At 34.7% G+C, this 21,141-nt stretch overlaps 1 protein-coding gene and 1 long non-coding RNA gene across 5 annotated transcripts; one reads left to right on the forward strand and one right to left on the reverse strand.

Moving 5' to 3' along the window:
* Positions 1-9,907: 9,907 nt before the first annotated feature.
* Positions 9,908-11,306, reverse strand: LOC114823228 (uncharacterized). 3 transcript variants are annotated; one of them, XR_011571727.1, is made up of 3 exons: positions 11,203-11,302; positions 10,073-11,129; positions 9,908-9,992 (listed from the first exon to the last, which is right to left on the reverse strand). It is a non-coding gene; the product is annotated as an uncharacterized lncRNA (long non-coding RNA). The 3 variants fall into 3 exon arrangements; XR_011571728.1 differs by having other exon boundaries at positions 9,909-9,992; positions 10,304-11,129; XR_011571726.1 differs by lacking the exon at positions 9,908-9,992 and having other exon boundaries at positions 10,185-11,129; positions 11,203-11,306.
* Positions 11,307-17,846: 6,540 nt separating this feature from the next.
* On the forward strand, positions 17,847-20,909 carry LOC103430821 (protein SRC2 homolog). 2 transcript variants are annotated; one of them, XM_070805639.1, is made up of 8 exons: positions 17,847-18,255; positions 18,421-18,525; positions 18,666-18,792; positions 18,916-18,987; positions 20,127-20,172; positions 20,279-20,594; positions 20,696-20,731; positions 20,764-20,909. In XM_070805639.1, coding segments are annotated over exons 1-8 (822 nt in total). In that variant the 5' UTR covers positions 17,847-18,137; the 3' UTR covers positions 20,766-20,909. The 2 variants fall into 2 exon arrangements, with proteins under 2 accessions (XP_070661740.1, XP_008367185.2); XM_008368963.4 differs by having other exon boundaries at positions 20,696-20,909.
* Positions 20,910-21,141: the final 232 nt, after the last annotated feature.

A 21,141-nucleotide genomic window follows, 5' to 3' on the forward strand; every position in this document is an offset into this window, starting at 1 on the left:
TAACATATTAATTAATCCTTGCCATAAATAAATGATTAAACCATTTAATCATTCTTACTCATTTCCGTTTAATCTCCAATCTCTACCTTTTATGGTGTGCGATCCATTAGGTTCCTTTTAGCGAGGTAGTGGGCGATTAAAACCATTTTACATCGATTGTGAATTGAAACTATTTTCAATTCTCCCTTTAGTGATTACACACGTTTAGGGCTTCCACAAACCATGAGTGACACCTAGCAGCATATCATGGTTACCCAAGCTAATCAGAAGAGGATAGAGAACCTATTCAGTTTGGGATTACAAATGCAATACGGTCCTTCTCTAATCTAATACTCTTGACCACATTGTTTGGTATGATAGTTTATTTATTCATGTCTACTATCCAATGTGATTCGTGTGCTTATATGATTTCCTTGAATGTGATTTGGAACGCATTCCCTAATCTCATTCATATTCTGGCCAGAGATTCCAAATCATATCATAGAGTATTCTCCCTCAACTGTTTGAAGGTTAGAGATCCCTTGTTGCGCATTCACTTGTCTCCATAGCTAAGTGGCTTAACCCCAACGATGCCGTGGACACCCCGAGGGGGTGACTTTGACATAATCAAAGATCAAGGACTTAACCACAAGACAACTGTGATGCCTCAGGTCAAAGGACTACTTTGCATTATCCCAACCATGAGTTCTCATGTGACATGGAATATAAGAACTCTTCGTTGATCACGTTCAGTGAACTCATTCTCTATTGAGCACCTACGTACTTGTCTTGATGTCACACACACCAATGACTCGAGACTAATCACTCTCCCTGAGAGAAGACATAGTACGTACTGATCTTAACGGACTGTCAACGCCCAATTGGCAATCCTATGATCAGGAACGTTTAGGATGTGTCTACGAAAGAATGGTCTCATGAATCTAACTTCATTAGATTACATTCTCCCAATCACATATTCCTTGGACTTTATCGTTTAAGCATATAACATTTATATGAGACGGCTCAAACAATAATGTATGCCCTTTATATGTAAAACTAGATTAGTTTAACATGTGAAATGTCCGTAAAGTATCATCACATGATTGGCTTTAGGGCACATTTCCAACACCATCTTCGCTAGGTTGCGTGGCTCGTCAACGACGAAGTATTTGTGAGTGGGCAGTTTGTTTTTATACCTATACATATTATAGTTTCCAGAAATGCATATTTACTTCACTTTTACGCTTATATTGCCAAGTATTCGATATTGTTATATGAAATGTGATAAATGCTGCTATATGGTTGAGATATTATTGTCATGACATTCATACTTGTGTACATGCTCATCTTGCTACACCCGATGTTAGTACTCGCCCCAGGGCTAGGGCCAGTCCTTCATATGTATGTTCACATCCGCACCGTTCGCTCACGTTGGATCCAAGTTTAGGTGCCAATCTTGTCGGGTAGATTGCATTAGGCGATCCAACTTGTATATGATGTGCTTTTGCACCAGTCTTCACGTGATCGTAGTACTAGAGCATATTGATTACACCCAGTCTTGTTCGTGTCAGAAACCATATGTTCGAACTTGTGTGTTAGCTTACATGATGAGCAAACTACTTATAATTTATTATCACATGATTATATTACTGTGGCATTTGATATATCATGACTTGGCATATTTCTGGTTATATTGCTGTTATATTTGATTGCATACTTACGTAGTATGTTTTGAGGAAACTATACTTGTTTTATGGTGAGGGGTTAGTATATTCAAAAATAAAGTTTTTCATACAAGTATTGTTTTACTGACCCACTCAAATTGTTTTTTGCCCCTCCAGGTTTAGTAGTGGTGTTTACGCGTATACAAGGATTCTGGCAAATCTCAGGAGATGGTTACCTTCAGTGGTGTAACCCTCAACTTATTACTATACTGTCTTCTGCTCTTACATCACGTGTGAATAGGGTTCAAACCCGCTCACCTGCACACTCTCTTGATTAGGCACTTTAGGTTTAAATTTACCCATACCTTCCACATCACTACACTTTATGGCTTCGTCACCCTTCAGGTGTAGGCCAGCACAACTCGATTTGGAGTCCAAGTGGACATTCCAGGTTGAGGTATCACTACACTTTATGGCTTCGTCACCCTTCAGGTGTAGGCCAGCACACCTCGATTTGGAGTCCAAGTGGACATTCCGGGTCGAGGTGTTTCAAAACAGAATCTAGACAAGAACAACACCCTTAATAATGCAAAGGTGTGGAAATTAAATATGAAGCACATATAATCCAAAGGAAAATTGAGATAAATAACGTTACAAAAATTGATAGTTCATTATTCCACAAATATTCAAATGAAGGAAGAAACTACAAAAGCAAAGAGAAAACGTAGACGTGGAAAACTACAAAAATAAATAAATAAATAAATAACCATCTACACTCACCTTCATTTAGGAGTGCACAAGTTTCCACCAACAGTCGGTGCTTTTACCTAGGTCTCCACCATTTTTTAGGTTTAGTAGTGAGAACTCTTCATCTAAAAGAGTTTTTGTTTTTTATTTATTAGGTTTAAAGCTTAAGGGTATTTGTGTCTATTTAAGTGATATTTTGAATATATTTGAAAGTTTTTATAAAAACTGACATTTTTTGAATTAGGAGCTAATATTTGGCTATATTTGATAAATACCCATCAACCTCATTCTTTATATATAACTAGCCTCTCCGCATGCACAAACGTGCGTGAGAGAGGTATTTTTAGATCACGGGCGCTACAAGCCCCTAAAGGTGTATTATGTTAGTTTTTCCCATTGTAATTGTCAAGGTATATTTTAAATGTATTTTGCAAAGAGGAACTCTTTTTTTATTATGCATATCCTAAAAAGTTATCAAGTTTTTCATTTTTACTTTGCTTAAAGTAATAATTTAAATGTTATTCATGCAATTGTCAAACAACATGAGATTTTGGATGCAAGTTCCTACCTACCTAAAGTTCATAAACAATAGTAAGTAGATGTGAATAAAAAAAGAGTAGATGAAAACATTAAGTACTCGTAGCAAAATACAAAACAACTTAAATGTCAAAATAGAAAACCTACATCACAATATGTACATTTTTCACAATACCCATAAAGTCTATATGTCACTGTTTCTTTTGGTATGAAAATTGACATCAATGCTGCAATTTCCACCCATTTGTTCCTGATTGACGCTTCAAATTTTCATTGCCAATCTACAAACAATAGTGAGAAAATTAAAAATCAAATAAAAAGAGTTAAATGATAAGTGAGAAATGCATATTGAAAGGTTATATAAATATATAAAGGGAGAAGGTTAGTTTGGTGAAGCATTCAGAAATGTCAAAAAAGCCCCTTTGTTTTATTCATAATCAAAATCCAAAAAAATCGGAAAATGAGGATAAATTGGTAAAAACACGTAACTGAACAAAAAAACTATTTTGAAGGCAAAAAAAATCAAAATAAAAAATAAATACATGCTAAAGATGATGTAGGAGGAATAACCATCAACCAGTTGACAATTTACTCTTGAGGTTTCCCACGATTTGGGCTAAGTTTAGTAGGAGGTTCAACAGTAACTACCCACACCCCACTAATATTTAGAGATGAATAATCGGAAGGAAATCCAATTCCTTTTTTTCACCAGATTAGTGTGTGGTTCCATTCGTTCCAAACAGAAAAAGGATTGAAAAAATTAGTCACAGATCTCCTTCTTTGTTGTTGCCATTCTGGGTTTTGTGCTCTGCATGCAACGGCTTTTCAAAATCAGGTACACCACTTTCTGAATATTAATTTTGTTTGTTGCATTGACTTCAAATGGAATTTTGATTCAAACAAATTAGATTGGAGAAGTGATAAGATTAAAAGCACACTACAAAGTAGCACACAAATGTCCTATTGATTTTCCTTATTAACACTAAGATTTGTCAATTGTAGCATATGAAAATAAGGGTCTTTCCCGCAGAAGATTGTTTTATCTAACTACTTAAAATGTCACCAAAAACTGGTTGCTGTCCCTACTGACCAGCCATCGAAAAATAATTATTAGACCGACTTAATTCTTATCTAGATTCTGTTTTGAAAGTTATCATTGATTATTGACACACCTCGACCCGGAATGTCCACTTGGACTCCAAATCGAGTTGTACTAGACGACACCTGAAGGGTGACGAAGCCATAAAATGTAGTGATGTGTAAGGTATGGGTAAATTTAAACCTAAAGTGCCTAATCAAGAGAGTGTGCAGGTGAGCAAGTTTGAACCCTATTCACACATGATGTCAGAGCAGAAGACAGTATAGTAATAAGTTGAGGGTTACACCACTGAAGGTAACCATCTCCTGAGATTGCCAGAATCCTTGTCTACGCCCAATGCTACCTGGTAATGTATTATTTTCAATTAACTATATATATTGTACACACTTTGAAAAAAGTTATATTTTTAAATAACGATAACTAAAATAATATATATACCTGCATTGTGTTGACCTGCATTTAAAGAGTCTTCAAGTCCTTTATAGAGATTTGCTCTAACTGTGGCTTGATTAGAACGCAACCATCGAAGTTTTTGTGATTCAATTTTAATTTAGTTATCTACAACATATTGTTGCAAGAGACGCCCACCTTGAAGCAAAAGTGATGATCCATTATGGCGTATCTGCAGAAGCAAATTTCATATATTGCTTTTAATATGGGAATCATCATTCATTTATATATAAATATTGGGAAGTAAATTATGTTATCGGTACAAACCTGTAACATATAAGCTGAAGGAATTATTTTGAAAAACATGTTCATTTGAGCAACATCATATAGCATGCAATTAACAATTAAAAGGCGGAATCATGCTTGCATGCACTCAAAAACAAAACATTACCATGAAATTCAAAGCCTAGTAGATTGGTGAACCAATAATCAACTCAAAACAAAGTGAGTTGAAATTATTACCTTTGTAGATTCCTCTTTGCATAAGCAAAGGCTAATCACCCAAAGAGATAGGGCCTTCATTCCTTGCTTCTTAGATCCATGGATTTGGATGGAAGAATAGGTTCTCTAAGTTCCCAAAATTGAGAACCTCTAAGTCTCTTCACCAAGGTTTGATTGTAGAAGAAATGAGTGACCTTGGAGTAGTAGGATTGCTAGATGTACCCTCCAAGGTGTTAGCTTCTTTAGAGAGAAAATGGAGAGACAATTCTCACCCATTTTCACCCAAAATAAACCCTTAATCACATTAATGAATATTTGGCTATAAAGTCCTTTATATAGTCCCTTCAAATAAGTGACCTAAAGAACCAAAACCCTAATTCATCACCATATGGCCGGCCACCTAAGGAATTTTGGGCTTTTGGGCTTTAATGAATCTTTATTCATTAAATTGTCATACAACTTAAGTTAATGGGCTTGACGTTCGAAGCCCATTGGGCCTTAAGGTCCAAAACTATCCCGAGGTCTTTAACGAACTAATTCGTTTGATTAATTAACATATTAATTAATCCTTGCCATAAATAAATGATTAAACCATTTAATCATTCTTACTCATTTCCGTTTAATCTTCAATCTCTACCTTTTATGGTGTGCGATCCATTAGGTTCCTTTTAGCGAGGCAGTGGGCGATTAAAACAATTTTACATCGATTGTGAATTGAAACAATTTTCAATTCTCCCTTTAGTGGTTATACACGTATAGGGCTTCCACAAACCATGGTTGACGCCTAGCAGCATGTCATGGTTACCCAAGCTAATCAGAAGAGGTTAGAGAACCTATTCAGTTCGGGATTACAAATGCAATACGGTCCTTCTCTAATCTAATACTCTTGACCACATTGTTTGGTATGATAGTTTATTTACTCATGTCTACTATCCAATGTGAATCGTTTGCTTATATGATTTCCTTGAATGTGATTTGGAACGCATTCCCCAATCTCATTCATACTCTGGCCAGAGATTCCAAATCATATCATAGAGTATTCTCCCTCAACTGTTTGAAGGTTAGAGATCCCTTGTTGCGCATTCACTTGTTTCCATAGCTAAGTGGCTTAACCCCAACGATGCCGTGACACCCCGAGGGGGTGAATTAGACATAATCAAAGATTAAGGACTTAACCACAAGACAACTGTGATGCCTCAGGTCAAAGGACAACTTTGCATTATCCCAACCATGAGTTCTCATGTGACATGGAATATAAGAACTCTTCGTTGATCACGTTCAGTGAACTCATTCTCTTATTGAGCACCTACGTACTTGTCTTGATGTCACACACACCAATGACTCGAGACTAGTCACTCTCCCTGAGAGAAGACACAGTACGTACTGATCTTAACGGACTGTCAATGCCCAATTGGTAATCCTATGATCAGGAACATTTAGGATGTGTCTACGAAAGAATGGTCTCATTAATCTAACTTCATTAGATTGCATTCTCCCAATCACATATTCCTTGGACTTTATCGTTTAAGCATATAACATTTATATGAGACGGCTCAAACAATAATCTTTTCCCTTTATATGTTAAACTAGATTAGTTTAACATTTGAAATGTCCGTAAAGTATCATCATATGATTGGTTTTAGGGCACATTTCCAACATAAGCATAATAGTCGCAACATGTTAATGCTCTTCCACCATCATCACGACTATTAACATCCCAACCATATGTACTGTAAGGTAGCAATAGTGGATACTGTAACGGATCATAAAATCCGACATAGTCTCGGACGTGAGAAAGTCTTCCACTAATTGTCTCCACCACGATGTCCCTTCCATTTGCATCATCTTCATCTATTATAATTGTTGCAACTTGTGATGTTGATGGTAGACTATACTGACGCCGATCTATTGGTTGCTCTTTTAGGATCAACTTGCAATTCGGCAAATCTTGGCGTTGTCCGAGGCTTCGCAAGGTATGAACAAAAGGATTATGGTTGTTCAACATCTGTTGTATCTTTTCAACCACACATCTATCTAAAACTTCACTTTCACACATTCGGTTTTCAACTTCATGCTCAGTGTCATATATATAAGCTTGTAAAAATCGTGGTCTATTTCCTTCATGTGGTAAAAGTCCACCAATCTTATGATATAATGCACCTTGAGCATGAAATGTGTAAATCCCACGGCCACCAATATTTATTCTTTCATCCACGTGTACTCCCATTGAAGTGAATGCAAATGCGTGATTGTAGGCTTGAATATTTTGCCTAAAGTGTCTACCCTCATTTGTTTGGTCAGAGAAAAGAGCAACCATTTCTGGGGGAGACTGTATTAGGGGTAAAGTAACTCTTCCTTTCAAGCAACACATATTCAAAGTTTCTCGAGTAAACAATCGTGCATAGCCGTATGGACATGTGGTTGGAGCAGGTAAGCGGCAACCTAGGATACCCCGATTCTCATTATAATTTCTAGTACAATTGTGGTTTCTTCTTCCTCTACTTTGTCGCACATGATGATTGGTTCTAGTTGCATGTTCTTCTTCTGATATTTTTACATGAATATCCAACACTCAGTATAAGAATTTCCTTCGTAACTAATAATATATCTATATATGGATAGAATTATATACTAAGCTCACCATTATGGGGAAGAGTTGAGAGCATCCCATCATATATTTGTGACCTATTCGAATGTGGCAATTGTCCTATATGAGTATGCATTCTAGCAGAAGTTTGGTCATCATGATTTGTGATATCTGACAGAACCCTTGAACTCGCGCTTTCATGCTCAATTTATTCTAATAAATAGACCACATTATAATATGATTAGTTAAAAATTTTGTGTTTAATATTTAATATATTTAGTTGTGAGTCTAATATTTCGTAACACTACCAGTAAAAATAACTACAACATTGATATCAATATGAGAGTATCGAAAAAAAGAATAAAATGAGATTTCAATTCACAAAATAGTGTTCTAAGAAATTACCTAGTCTTTTAAGTGTGAAACAATTACAAATAAAGAAATTGACATAAATACGAGGAATTTGTTGTTGTATATTATTGGGGTCGACCTCAACATCATAGTTAGCCAACTGAGCTCGTTCTTGTATATTACTGGGACCTACTTGTTGCATAGTTAAATATTTTTTTTTTTTTTTTTTTTTTTGCATTAGCATGAGTTAAAGAAAAAAGAATATGAAATAAATACCAGGAATTTCTTGTTGTATGTTACTGGGGGATGTCATAGTATGATCATCGTTTAGAGTTGGAATTTGTTGTCTTTTTTCTCGTGCTATTAAACGTCGTCGAGCTAGATATCTTTGATGTTCTTCAGGACTCAATGATTGACATCATTGTCTTGCACGATTTTGAGCACGCTCCATGAAAATTTTTATCTAAAAAATTAAAAAATAAACATATTGAACCTAAATTGAATACAAATTCTGTGACATTCCACAAATATGAAAAAGTCTACACAGATGCCTACGAACCGAGAAGAAAAAAACCGTTATCTACACAACACTATAATACAAAAGAACAAAATAAAGTCATGACAAAATACTTTTGAAGTGTAATAATTATCCGTGCAAGGAAATGACTGGCCTATATACACTTGCCGGTTGGTGTTAGGACTTGAATGGAAATGTGAAAGATGTGATGCTTTAATTATTTCATGATTTTTTGGGGTAAGGATTTCTTTGGATTTGATTAAGCATGTGACTTGGGGAGGTCAATGTTGGTAATTTGGGAGGTACTGATTATGTTAAATTTGTGCCAAAATATTTACGATTGGTCTTTAGATATCTTAACGCAAAACAGCTTAAATTCCTAAAAAATAGTACACGTTAAGATAAATTAACGCAAAAATGGTTTCCGTACCAAATTTTTACACAGCACATCTTAAAAATATTTTAAAGATGGTTTTCGTACCAAATTTTTGCGTTAAGATATTTTGGGATCTTATCTATTGTTAAGATGTTTGGTACGCACCCCTAAAAATGGTTTTGCGTTTGTAAAAACACGGGGTATCTCTAAAAAAATTAGGCCAAAGTAGGTTCTTGAAGCCAAGTACAAATGCTGAATTTGTGCCAATTTAAGTCGTGTACAAATTTTAGCTTTTAATTTTATACAAATTCATTTGAGGTCAGGCCATGAAAATAGCCTTTTTTTTTTCTTTCAATTAATGGTTGTTCACAAATTTGTCACTTGAGGTGGAAAGAAAAAAAAAAGTTGTGCTTTTTCTTACACCTAACGCTAGAGTGCAATAAAACACAAAATAGGCTAGGAAATCATTCATCATATAAGAAAGAACTTGGTACATAAGCAGGAGCATCCAAATAAGATTTCAAGCAAAGAGAATGGTGATACACGAAATACGTAGTTATTCTAATTGTATATAGGAATAATGAATATGTATTCGTCCATAAAAAATAAAAAAAAATAAAAAAGATAGGAGAAAAGTACCAAGTAACAGAATCAAAGAGAGCTAATGTATTTACCCTCTATTCTTTATTTGTCCTTCTTCTTTCTGTTGCATTTATGTTGGGGTCTTCAACCGCATCATACAATCTCATTTTCCTGTTTTATCTTATAAATTCACCACCCACAAACAACATACACATATTTCTTTCGACACAGAGGTATACAAAAACCAATCTACCTGTAAAACTCCTACGTATCAATAAACCATACTCGACACCAATGGGCCACCAGTCTTAGCAACAATGAAGCTGAAGCCGCCAATCTCCGGTGGGATGAATACTCAGGATGAAAAGTAGGTTCCTAAAGTTGTAAACATCTTTAAAATGAAATTATGTACCGAATTTGACTATTCATGTTTTTTTTTTTTTTTTTGCAGATTTTCTTTCCTTATTCTTCCATAAAGATTCCAAATCTTATAAATTCACCACCCAAAAACAAAGTACTAATCGTAGTAGTACATTACATAAAATCCCATTGAATTAACCAAACCAAAAAACAAAATCCAAGATTCTATGTTCACCTTTAACCGTTGACGATCAATGCTATCAACGTGGGTATCAAGAAGAGGAAGAGAGCAGTTTCATTCCCTGTAAAAACAAAGAAACACAACATTAACAATGATTCCGAATAGAACCTTCAGTAAATTTGAAGAATAGGAGAAAACTACCATTTTATTGAGAAAAATGGGTTGAACTTTATAATTTTACTTTTTACTATGTCTAAAGCAACTCGTTCAGCAAGCATATTGCAACATATAACAGATTTACATACACCAAGAGTTTTAAGGATACTTACTATATGCATAAATAAAATAAAAAGAAGTCATGTAACAGATTTGGTATACAAAGAAGTCATATAACAGATTTAGTATACTGCAACATATAACAGATTTACATACACCAAGAGTTTCAAGGCTCTGTGATGGCATTGATTGGATCCTTAGTAGCAATGCTAGTGGTGAGTAACTTCTTTCTTATTCTTTCTTATATATAAGTGCATAACCCCACAGTATTGGGTGCAGTTCATCAATGAGCTAAATTAATTTAGTTTTTCTTTTGTTCCTTGGCAGGCTGTTGTCTTCCCATGCGTGTGTTATCTCATGCTACACAGTGGTAGATTAACAAAGTTGCAGGTAATTAAGAAGCAAACCATCATTGTACTAAATGAAATTTAATTACCGGAAATCTTGTGTTATAAAATGGTTTTCACAATGGTTTCTTGTTCTAATTTTCAAATTGCAACCTGCATTATGATTATCATTGTCGGGGTGGTGTGCTCTATTTTTGGAACAATTTACAGTACCTCTATCTCTCCTTCCTGCAATGCACGTCGGGGTGGTGTGCTCTATTTTTGGAACAATTTGCAGTACCTCTATCTCTCCTTCCTGCAATGCACTTCGTACGGGAAAAAGCAGGAAAAGATTGGAAAAAACTGGGCAATTAAAACGCAGGATAAAAAGGAGATGGAAATCAAAAGCCAAAGAAAGGAAAAGGAAACAGTACAAAATTCAGTCGAAACTGAATTCAAATTACAAAATTGATTGCTTCGCTTTTTCAAATTTTTATCAATTTTCGGATTCGAATTCGAGAGTGATGAAGTTGGAGACTGACCTCAAGGAAGAAATAGGAGATTTGGAAGCACTGGGCGATGAGAGCGAGCAATCGCTTGAGAGCCTCGCACTTGTCTACGGGCTCAGGTTCAACTATGGGAATTCCTTCTCCAATCTAATTTGTTTGAATCAAAATTCCATTTGAAGTCAATGCAACAAACAAAATTAATATTCAGAAAGTGGTGTACCTGATTTTGAAAAGCCGTTGCATGCAGAGCACAAAACCCAGAATGGCAACAACAAAGAAGGAGATCTGTAACTAGGGATGGGCAATGGTCATGCGGGCTGGTAACCGCGGTTAATTTATCCATAACCGTTTATGTTCATACCTGCATAACCGTTTACCCGTTGGGTAATTACTTAAACGGTTATACCCATACCCATAACCGTTTATAAACGGTTAACCATACCCATAACCGCATACCCATTTAACCGTAACCGTTTAATACCTGTTTACCCATTTATCCTTTTTAACCCGTTTATCTTTTTTTTTTTTACCCTTACCCTTTTTTCACTCGTCTACATGTTTTTTAACAACTTGAAAATTATAAAAAATTTGTCATAATTTTTTTTTTTGACAATTAAACACCGTTATAGGTACATTCATCATATATTTCCATATTTTAATTTTTTAAGTCCTTATACCATTTCAATAATTGAAATAATAGTTTACGGACGATATTTTTAACTGTTACCAATGAAGGTAAATATAAAATTTGCTAAGTATTATTGGGTTACAAAAATTGTTTAGAAGACATTTCTGTCAAAGCATTTCTGTCAATTTCATGGTTACCCGCAAGAAATTTAAATTAATTTGGCCAATTCCTTGATGATGAGAATTATCATTCATGTAGTAGTGTTATTGAGAGAATGACCGATGAATTCCTTGCTAATTTATTGGGTGCTAAGTATTATTGGATCGAGAACATGGTTTGTGTTAGTTTTACATATATAAAATAAATGGGTAAACGGTTACCCGTTTATAACCGTGGTTAATACCCATAACCGTCCATTTAAATTTTGCGGGTAAACGGTTATACCCATAACCGTTTATTTATCTAAACGGTTACCCATAACCATAACCGTTTAATTTAAATGGGCGGGTAACCGCGATTACCCATAACCAATGGGTATTTGCCCATCCCTATATGTGACTAATTTTTTCAATCCTTTTTATGTTTGGAACGAATGGAACCACACACTAATCTAGTGAAAAAAAGGAATTGGATTTCCTTCCGATTATTCATCTCTAAATATTAGTAGGGTGTGTGTAGTTACTGTTGAACCTCCTACTAAACTCAGTCCAGATCGTGGGAAACCTCAAGAGTAAACTGTCAATTGGTTGGCGCTTATTCCTCCTACATCATCTTTAGCATGTATTTATTTTTTATTTTGATTTTTTTTTTGGCTTCAAAATAGTTTTTTTATTCAGTTACGTGTTTTTACCAATTTATCCTCATTTTCCGATTTTTTTGGATTTTGATTATGAATAAAACAAAGGGGCTTTTTTTGACATTTCTGAATGCTTCACCAAACTGATCTTCTCCCTATATATATATATATATATATATATATATATATATATATATATATATATATAACCTTTCAATATGCATTTCTCACTTATCATTTAACTCTTTTTATTTGATTTATAATTTCTCACTATTGTTTGTAGATTGGCAATGAAAATTTAAAGCGTCAATCAGGAACAAATGGGTGGAAATTGCAGCATTAATGTCAATTTTCATACCAAAAGAAACAGTGACATATAGACTTTATGGGTATTGTGAAAAATGTACATATTGTGATGTAGGTTTTATATTTTGACATTTAAGTTGTTTTGTATTTTGCTACGAGTACTTAATGTTTTCATCTACTCTTTTTTTATTCACATCTACTTACTATTGTTTATGAACTTTAGGTAGGTAGGAACTTGCATCCAAAATCTCATGTTGTTTGACAATTGCATGAATAACATTTAAATCATTACTTTAAGCAAAGTAAAAATGAAAAACTTGATAACTTTTTAGGATATGCATGATAAAAAAAGAGTTCCTCTTTGCACAATATATTTAAAATATATCTTGACAATTACGATGGGAAAAACTAACACTATACACCTTTAGGGGCATGTAGCGCCGGTGATCTAAAAATACCTCTCGCACGCACGTTAGTGCGTGCGTGCGGAGAGGCTAGTTATATATAAAGAATGAGGTTGACGAGTATTTATCAAATATAGCCAAATATTAGCTCCTAATTTAAAAAATGTTAGTTTTTATAAAAACTTTCAAATATATTCAAAATATCATTTAAATAGACACAAATACCCTTAAGCTTTAAACCTAATAAATAAAAAACAAAAACTCTTTTAGATGAAGAGTTCTCACTACTAAACCTAAAAAATGGTGGAGACCTAGCAAAAGCACCGACTGTTGGTGGAGACTTGTGCACCCCTAAACGAAGATGAGTGTAGATGGTTATTTATTTATTTGCAGTTTTCCTCGTATACGTTTTCCCTTTGCTTTTGTAGTTTCTTCCTTCAATTGAATATTTGTGGAATAATGAACTATCAATTTTTGTAACGTTATTTATCTCAATTTTCCTTTGGATTATATGTGCTTCATATTTAATTTCCACACCTTTGCATTATTAAGGGTGTTGTTCTTGTCTAGATTCTGTTTTGAAAGTTATCATTGATTATTGACTTGGACTCCAAATCAAGTTGTGTTGGCCGACACCTGAAGGGTGACGAAGCCATAAAGTGTAGTGACGTGGAAGGTATGGGTAAATTTAAACCTAAAGTGCCTAATCAAGAGAGTGTGCAGGTGAGCGGGTTTGAACCCTCTTCACACGTGATGTCAGAGCAGAAGACAGTATAGTAATAAGTTGAGGGTTACACCATTGAAGGTAACCATCTCCTGAGATTTGCCAGAATCCTTGTATACGCGTGAACACCGCTACTAAACCTGGAGGGGCGAAAAACAATTTGAGTGGGTCAGTAAAACAATACTTGTACGAAAACCTTTATTTTTTAATATACTAACCCCTCACCGTAAAACAAGTATTGTTTCCTCAAAACATACTACGTAAGTGTGTAATCAAACATAACAACAATATAACCAGAAATATGTCAAGTCATGATATATCAAATACCAAAGTAATATAATCAAGTGATAATCAATTATAAGCAGATTTCTCGTGAGAGAACCTGCCGTCGAAGTTGGAAAAAATCTGCAAAATATCGTCGGTCATGTTATCGTTGTGGCCTAGAGTGCTAGCTATATGGCGCGCCTGTCAGTATAACACGTTACCTTTCTCTTTCGATCTGGTTTTAGTTTTCAAAAATTTGCATGTTGTTGTTTCATTCCTGTTTGCAATTTATGATTTTGAATCTTTGCAGTTGAATTTCTTTTGCATACATCATTAGTTCTCGAACGCTTGAGATTTCTATGAATCCAATGATCTATTGCAACACCAACTACACAAGTTCTTGGTATTAACAAGCCCTTTCTCTTTTATATTTAATTTTGGATTATTGTGTTGGAAATTGTGATGTGTTCAAATTAAAAGTTAGGAAATTGTGATTAGTTTAGTTAATTGCTTTGATTTTTACCAAAGCAAACTGAACTATTTATCAAAGTGAACTATTTATCAAGGTGAACTATTTATCAAATTGAACTATTTATCAAACTAAACCACATTGATTTACCAAAGCAAACTGAACTATTTATCAAACTGAACTAGAAAATCACACTTTTTTACCAAAGCTAACTGAACTATTTATCAAACTAAACCACACTTTTTTACCACAGCAAACCGAACTATTTATCAAACTGAATTATTTATCAAACTGAACTAGAAAATCACATTTTTTTACCAAATCAAACTGAACTATTAATCAAACTGAACTAGAAAACCACATTCTTTTACCAAAGCAAACTGAACTATACTGAACTATTAATCAAACTGAACTAGAAAACCATATTTTTTTACCAAAGCAAACTGAACTATTTATCAAACTGAACTAGAAAACCACACATTTTTACCAAAGCAAACTGAACTATTTATCAAACTGAACTAGAAAACCACATTGTTTTACCAAAGCAAACTGAACTATTTATCAAACTAAACCACACTTTTTTACCACAGCAAAATGAACTATTTATCAAAGTGAACTATTTATTAAACTGAACTATTTATCAAAGTGAACTAGAAAACCACATTTTTTTGCCAAAGCAAACTGAACTATTTATCAAACTAAACTATTTATCAAATTGAACTAGAAAACCACACTTTTTTACCAAATCAAACTGAACTATTTATCAAAGTGAACTAGAAAACCACACTTTTTGGTAAAAGTGAACTAGAAAACCACATTTTTTTACCAAAGCAAATTGAACTATTTATCAAACTGAACTATTTATCAAACTAAACCACACTTTTTTACCACAGCAAACTGAACTATTTATCAAAGTGAACTAGAAAACCACATTTTTTTATCAAATCAAACTGAACTATTTATCAAATTGAACTAGAAAACCACATTTTTTTACCAAAGCAAACTGAACTATTTATCAAAGTGAATTAGAAAACCACACTTTTTTACCAAAGCAAATTGAACTATTTATCAGACTGAACTAGAAAATCACATTTTTTTACCAAAGCAAACTGAACTATTTATCAAACTAAACCACACTTTTTTACCATAGCAAACTGAACTATTTATCAAAGTAAACTAGAAAACCACATTTTTTTATCAAATCAAACTAAACTATTTATCAAACTGAACTAGAAAACCATACTTTTTTACCAAAGTAAACTGAACTATTTATCAAACTGAACTATTTATTAAAGTGAACTAGAAAACCACACTTTTTTACCAAAGCAAATTGAAATATTTATCAAACTGAACTAGAAAACCACATTTTTTTACCAAAGCAAACTGAACTATTTATCAAACTAAACCACACTTTTTTACCACAGTAAACTGAACTATTTATCAAAGTGAACTATTTATCAATCTGAACTATTTATCAAACCGAACTATTTATCAAAGTGAACTAGAAAACCACATTTTTTTACCAAAGCAAACTGAATTATTTATCAAACTAAACTATTTATTAAAGTGAACTAGAAAACCACACTTTTTTACCAAAACAAACTGAACTATTTATCAAAGTGAACTAGAAAACCACATTTTTTTTACCAAAGCAAACTGAACTATTTATCAAACTGAACTATTTATCAAAGTGAACTAGAAAACCACACTTTTTGAACTAGAAAACCATATTTTTTTACCAAAGCAAAACTATTTATCAAAGTGAACTAAAAAGCCACATTTTTTTACTAAAGCAAACTGAACTATTTATCAAAGTGAACTAGAAAACCACACTTTTTTTACCAAAGCAAACTGAACTATTTATCAAACTAAACCACACTTTTTTACCAAAGCAAACTAAACTATTTATCAAACTGAACTAGAAAACTATACTTTTTTACAAAGTACAATGAACTATTTATCAAATTAAACCATATTTGTTTACCAAACAAACTGAACTATTAATCATCTCTAGGACCATTGTTTTATCAATCAATAGTCAAGACCGCACAGGCAAATCTTTAAACCCACCAACTAAAAAAGAAATTGAAATAATTTTCAATGAAAGGTTCCTACAGAAAACATTTATGCAGGTTCTAAGTGGCAAACAAAATTAAGGTGGAGATTGGTAATTTGAACAACCATCGCCACCTTCCCCTCCTCAGCCACTGCAATGAGGCCAATCCAGGCTCGCTCACCCTCAAACTCGCACACCTCCTCCAGTTCTTCCTCGTCGTCGGTGCCCAAACACTATCTGCGATTCCCAACAGTATCAAATTGCTAAAAAACCACTCAAACCAATAAATAATCAGAACTAATAAATCATGGTGATCATTTGATTCCTATTAAATGAACATAATTTATCTGTTTGGCTGCCCAGCAAATGCTGGAACAACAATTCAACATTTCACTAACTAATCCCAGAAACCAAGGACTAACCAACCCAACAAAAATTACATGCATTTTGCTCAGAAATTTTGAAACTTTTGCAGCCTTGATAAACAAAACATAAAACAAAAGACCATTTAAAATTCACATATTTTCCTTCATTTTCTCAGCAACCAAACATGCCAAATTTTGGAGAGCAAACCAAGTACTTACAAAGAAGGAACTTGGCCAATTGCCCACGTTGAGGTTAACCAAGCAGCGAGTATCTTCGATGCTCATGGTTCCTTGCTGGGCTTTCGAGCTTCGTCTTGAATTGGGTGGAGGACGACAAGTTGGAAGCTCGGATTCCCGGGCTCCGAATTGTAGAAATGTAGCGAGAAAACAGGTTTGGGGCGAGAAGATTTGTGGGTAGGAGTTGGATTTTATTGAGGTTTGGTGGCTTGGGAATGGAAAGGAGTGAAAATGAGTAGCAGTAATGGGAATCGAATCTCAGCCATTGATGAAAACTCGTGGTTCTTCACCATGTCGGTCTGATGTCCAAATGGCGTTAGGAGGGATGATGAATTTTAGTAACTGCAACTTTGGCTAACGGGCCTGGGTTAGGCTCTGTTAGGGGTAATTTTGGAATTTTAATTGTTATGCGGTTTGGGCTTTTTGGTGAGTCCGTGTGTTTTAGTTTTTGTAGGGCCTAAGATAAAAGTTTTGTGTCCTAATGATTAAAATTTAAGCCCTTTTTATTAAATAATAGTTTAGGATGATTTTTCATTAAATAAAAGTTAACTCAAACCCTTTTCATTAAAACTACCTTATATATATGAATATCATTTGTTAAAAAAAAACGCTGACCGGAGACAAAATCCATTTAATCGAAGCACGGAAAGTCTTTTGCTATTCCACGCGCTTTCCGTCTCAACTGAGATTTCATACAATGTTCGTTCCTTTCCTCCAAGTCACAGAAACTGGAAAAAAGTTAAAAAACGAAACAACACAGAAACCCTAAGCCAATCACAATTAATCGTGTCTATATTAATTTTACCCAACCATGCTTAAGAATTTAATAAAAAGTAATAAAAATTTCAAGAAATAAAATACGCGGAATTGGATTTGTATAAAAAGGGCAACACCTTTTGGAGAGACATGTCAAGATTTGAACTTTCATCATCCTATTCGTCTGCACCATACTACTCATCGTTGCCTCCTGACTATTCCTTCATGTCGATTTCTGGAATTCAAGGCCAGCTTCTTGAAGTTACTGGTATCATTTCAATTTCCCATTATTTTTTGTGTCAAATTATACAATCATTTATAATTTTCAAGATAACCCATCAAAATTTTCTTGTTTTTCTTCCGTTTTCTGTTTTTGTTTTCTCAAATTTTGAGTTTTTGTGATGTGGGTTTTGATTATCTGGTGGTGTTGCAGTTGTTGGTTGTAACAAATTGAGAGATACGGAATGGATTTCTCGGCAGGACCCATATGTCTGTCTTGAATATGCTCACAACAAGCACCGCACCAGAACATGCACAGGTAATTGCCGAATTAAACCCTGTTTACTTGGTTAATTTGGCTTAAATTTTAGTTTTTATTTCTGGGTTTATGTTGTTCTTGCAATCTGGAGATTTAGATCTGAATATTGACTCAAACCCAAGTTGTAATTATTGGTATAGATGGTGGTAAAAATCCCACATTCCAAGAGAAGTTCGTGTTTCCGCTGATTGAAGGTCTTAGGGAACTCAATGTTCTGGTCTGGAACAGCAATACTGTCACATTGGACGACTTCATTGGCGAGGGAAAGTATGAAATTCTCAACCAATATGCTTTGATATATTGATTTTGGCATAATTTTAGAGACCCTTTTGGTTATTCTGAAATTTTGAGTTTGCTGATTTCCGTTATTTGGTGTGTTACGATTTTTAGGGTTCAACTTCAGAAGGTTCTTACTCAGGGTTATGACGACAGCACATGGCAGCTTCAGACTAAACATGGCCGGTAACTACATAACTTTCATCTCATTGCTTTTTATTTGATCTATCTAATTCTAAATGGTTGGATTATAATATAGGTGTTATTTTTCTATAATGTTACTTTATTTTCAGCCTGCCGTTCTAGTTGGATGGTCATATTCCCGAATTCTTAAGATATCCAAACTCCTATGTCTCTACTAGTGTTAGCAAATTGTTGTTGCACCTTGCTCCATCTCTAATTGATTCAAATTATCCAATAAGGAGGTGGTTGTGTGTACTATACATGCTCAAGTCAGTGATCTTCGTGCATGATTTTCCTTTTTCTTCCCATCTGGATTGTATGTGTAGATCATGTATATGAAGCTGTAGATAATTTCTCTGCATCAACATCACATTACATCCCTTGATTTGGTTCTTCATATTTGTTTTTCATGATGATCGAAGATTAATTTTGGGTCTGCATTGCATTACACGAAACAGCTATTCGTTGTTGGATTGTGAATAGACCATGCTAAGCACCCTGTCTTTAGGAGCAAACATTGGGTGAATTATGTGTAAGCACTCTGTGTTTATGCTGCAACATTAGTGAGCATCAAGTGGCCTATATGAGACACCCTCTAAGTAGAGTGATGTCCCTAATATACAATACTATTTCTTTGTCATCTGATCGTGGAGTCTCCACTCAATACTCAGTCTCCAAGCGCGCAAATAGTATGATGTGAGAATACAAATTCACTCAAATGACTATCATATGGTTTTGTGTTCCATCTATCTATTCTCAGACAGCTCAAACACGGGCTGTGGAATCATCCACTATCATATTGTTTATATTCTGTAAAATACAAAGGCGAATAAAAAAAAAGGAGGGAATTAATTTACCTTCCTTGTATGTAATATTGAGAACCTTAGGAAGGGTAGGCTAGGATATGAGGTTATAAGTTGAGTGATATATATCCCTCATATTGATTGAAGATCTTGCAATACATTTCATCCTTCTGAGTACCTGTTTTGTCTTTCCTTCTTACAGATGTGTGGATTTGGTTTTTGCATCTAGAAAGTTCATTAAACAAATCCTAATTACTACATTTCTTTCCTATAATTAGATTTATTCTGTTGTGTTTTGAAATTGTTTGACTTCTGACGCAAACTCTTTTTCATGGTAAGATATGGAGGAGAAGTGCAGCTCATAATGCATTATTCGAAGACAAATGTAAGTTGCACCTTCTCTCACTATAACGGGGTGACTTTTGAACAGTCTTGTATATAGTCATGCTAATTATCTGTCCAGCTGACTTACTGTCTTCGGGTTGCTGCAGAAACCCGCATCAAGCTATGCTCCATCTGCACCACCATATGGAGCACCACATGCATCACGAGCTTATCTATATTCAACCCCCCCACCTGCAGGTCATTATGCACCACCAGCGCCTGGACCTTACCCACCAGCGCCAGCAGGGTACCCAGCTCCATCTCCCTATCCTTTGTACTCGCCTAATACAGCAGGGTATCCACCATCTGCATATGGTCCCCCTCCGCCAGCGTATGGCCATACTCCGTCTGCCTATCCTCCCCCACCATACCCACCAACTTCAACATATCCCCCACTCCCGCAATCCTCACCCTATCCTCCAAGTGAGCTCTTTCTTTTTTATTATATTTTTTTCTGTTTCTTAGTTCTGGCTGCTAATATGATTCATCAAATACTAATTTTCTGTTGTATGCTCTTTGATCAGGTCCTTTCCCTGGACTTTATCCTCCACCACCGTACTGAGATAGAGCTCCTCCAGTCGTACCAGCAAAAGAGATAGAGCTCCTCCAGCCCCCAAATGAAGATGCGGTTGGTACTAATTGTGTTTAGTCTAATACTCGTAGTTTGGTGGTTGTCTTACCGCATGGACACTTTCTTTCTCCCCAATGTTGATAAAGCGCCTAGTGTTTGAACCAGAATTTTGGTGAGCTAGATTTGAACTTGTTCGAATCATTTGTATATGTTGGTGGATAGGTCGCAATAATGATGTATGTGTTTTCTGCTGGATTTGTACTTGTTCAATAATCCTGAAGTTGTAAAAGCAATTGGTACTCTGAATTTTCATCAGAACGGTAGAACAAGGATGCTTTATGATCGGCGCCGGTCGGAACATTGTCTATTGCTATATCTTGGAGCCAATAAAATTTCGTT

Source organism: Malus domestica, chromosome 10 (assembly GCF_042453785.1).
Source record: "Malus domestica chromosome 10, GDT2T_hap1".
Lineage (NCBI taxonomy): Eukaryota > Viridiplantae > Streptophyta > Magnoliopsida > Rosales > Rosaceae > Malus > Malus domestica.

Excerpts from the sequence above, each read along its gene's own strand:
- LOC103430821 (XM_008368963.4), top strand. The coding sequence starts at position 18,138 with ATGTCAAGATTTGAACTTTCATCATCCTATTCGTCTGCACCATACTAC. Across the intron at positions 18,988-20,126 it reads CTTCAGACTAAACATGGCCG|ATATGGAGGAGAAGTGCAGC; the intron begins GTAACTACATAA and ends TTTCATGGTAAG. Across the intron at positions 20,595-20,695 it reads ATCCTCACCCTATCCTCCAA|GTCCTTTCCCTGGACTTTAT; the intron begins GTGAGCTCTTTC and ends CTCTTTGATCAG.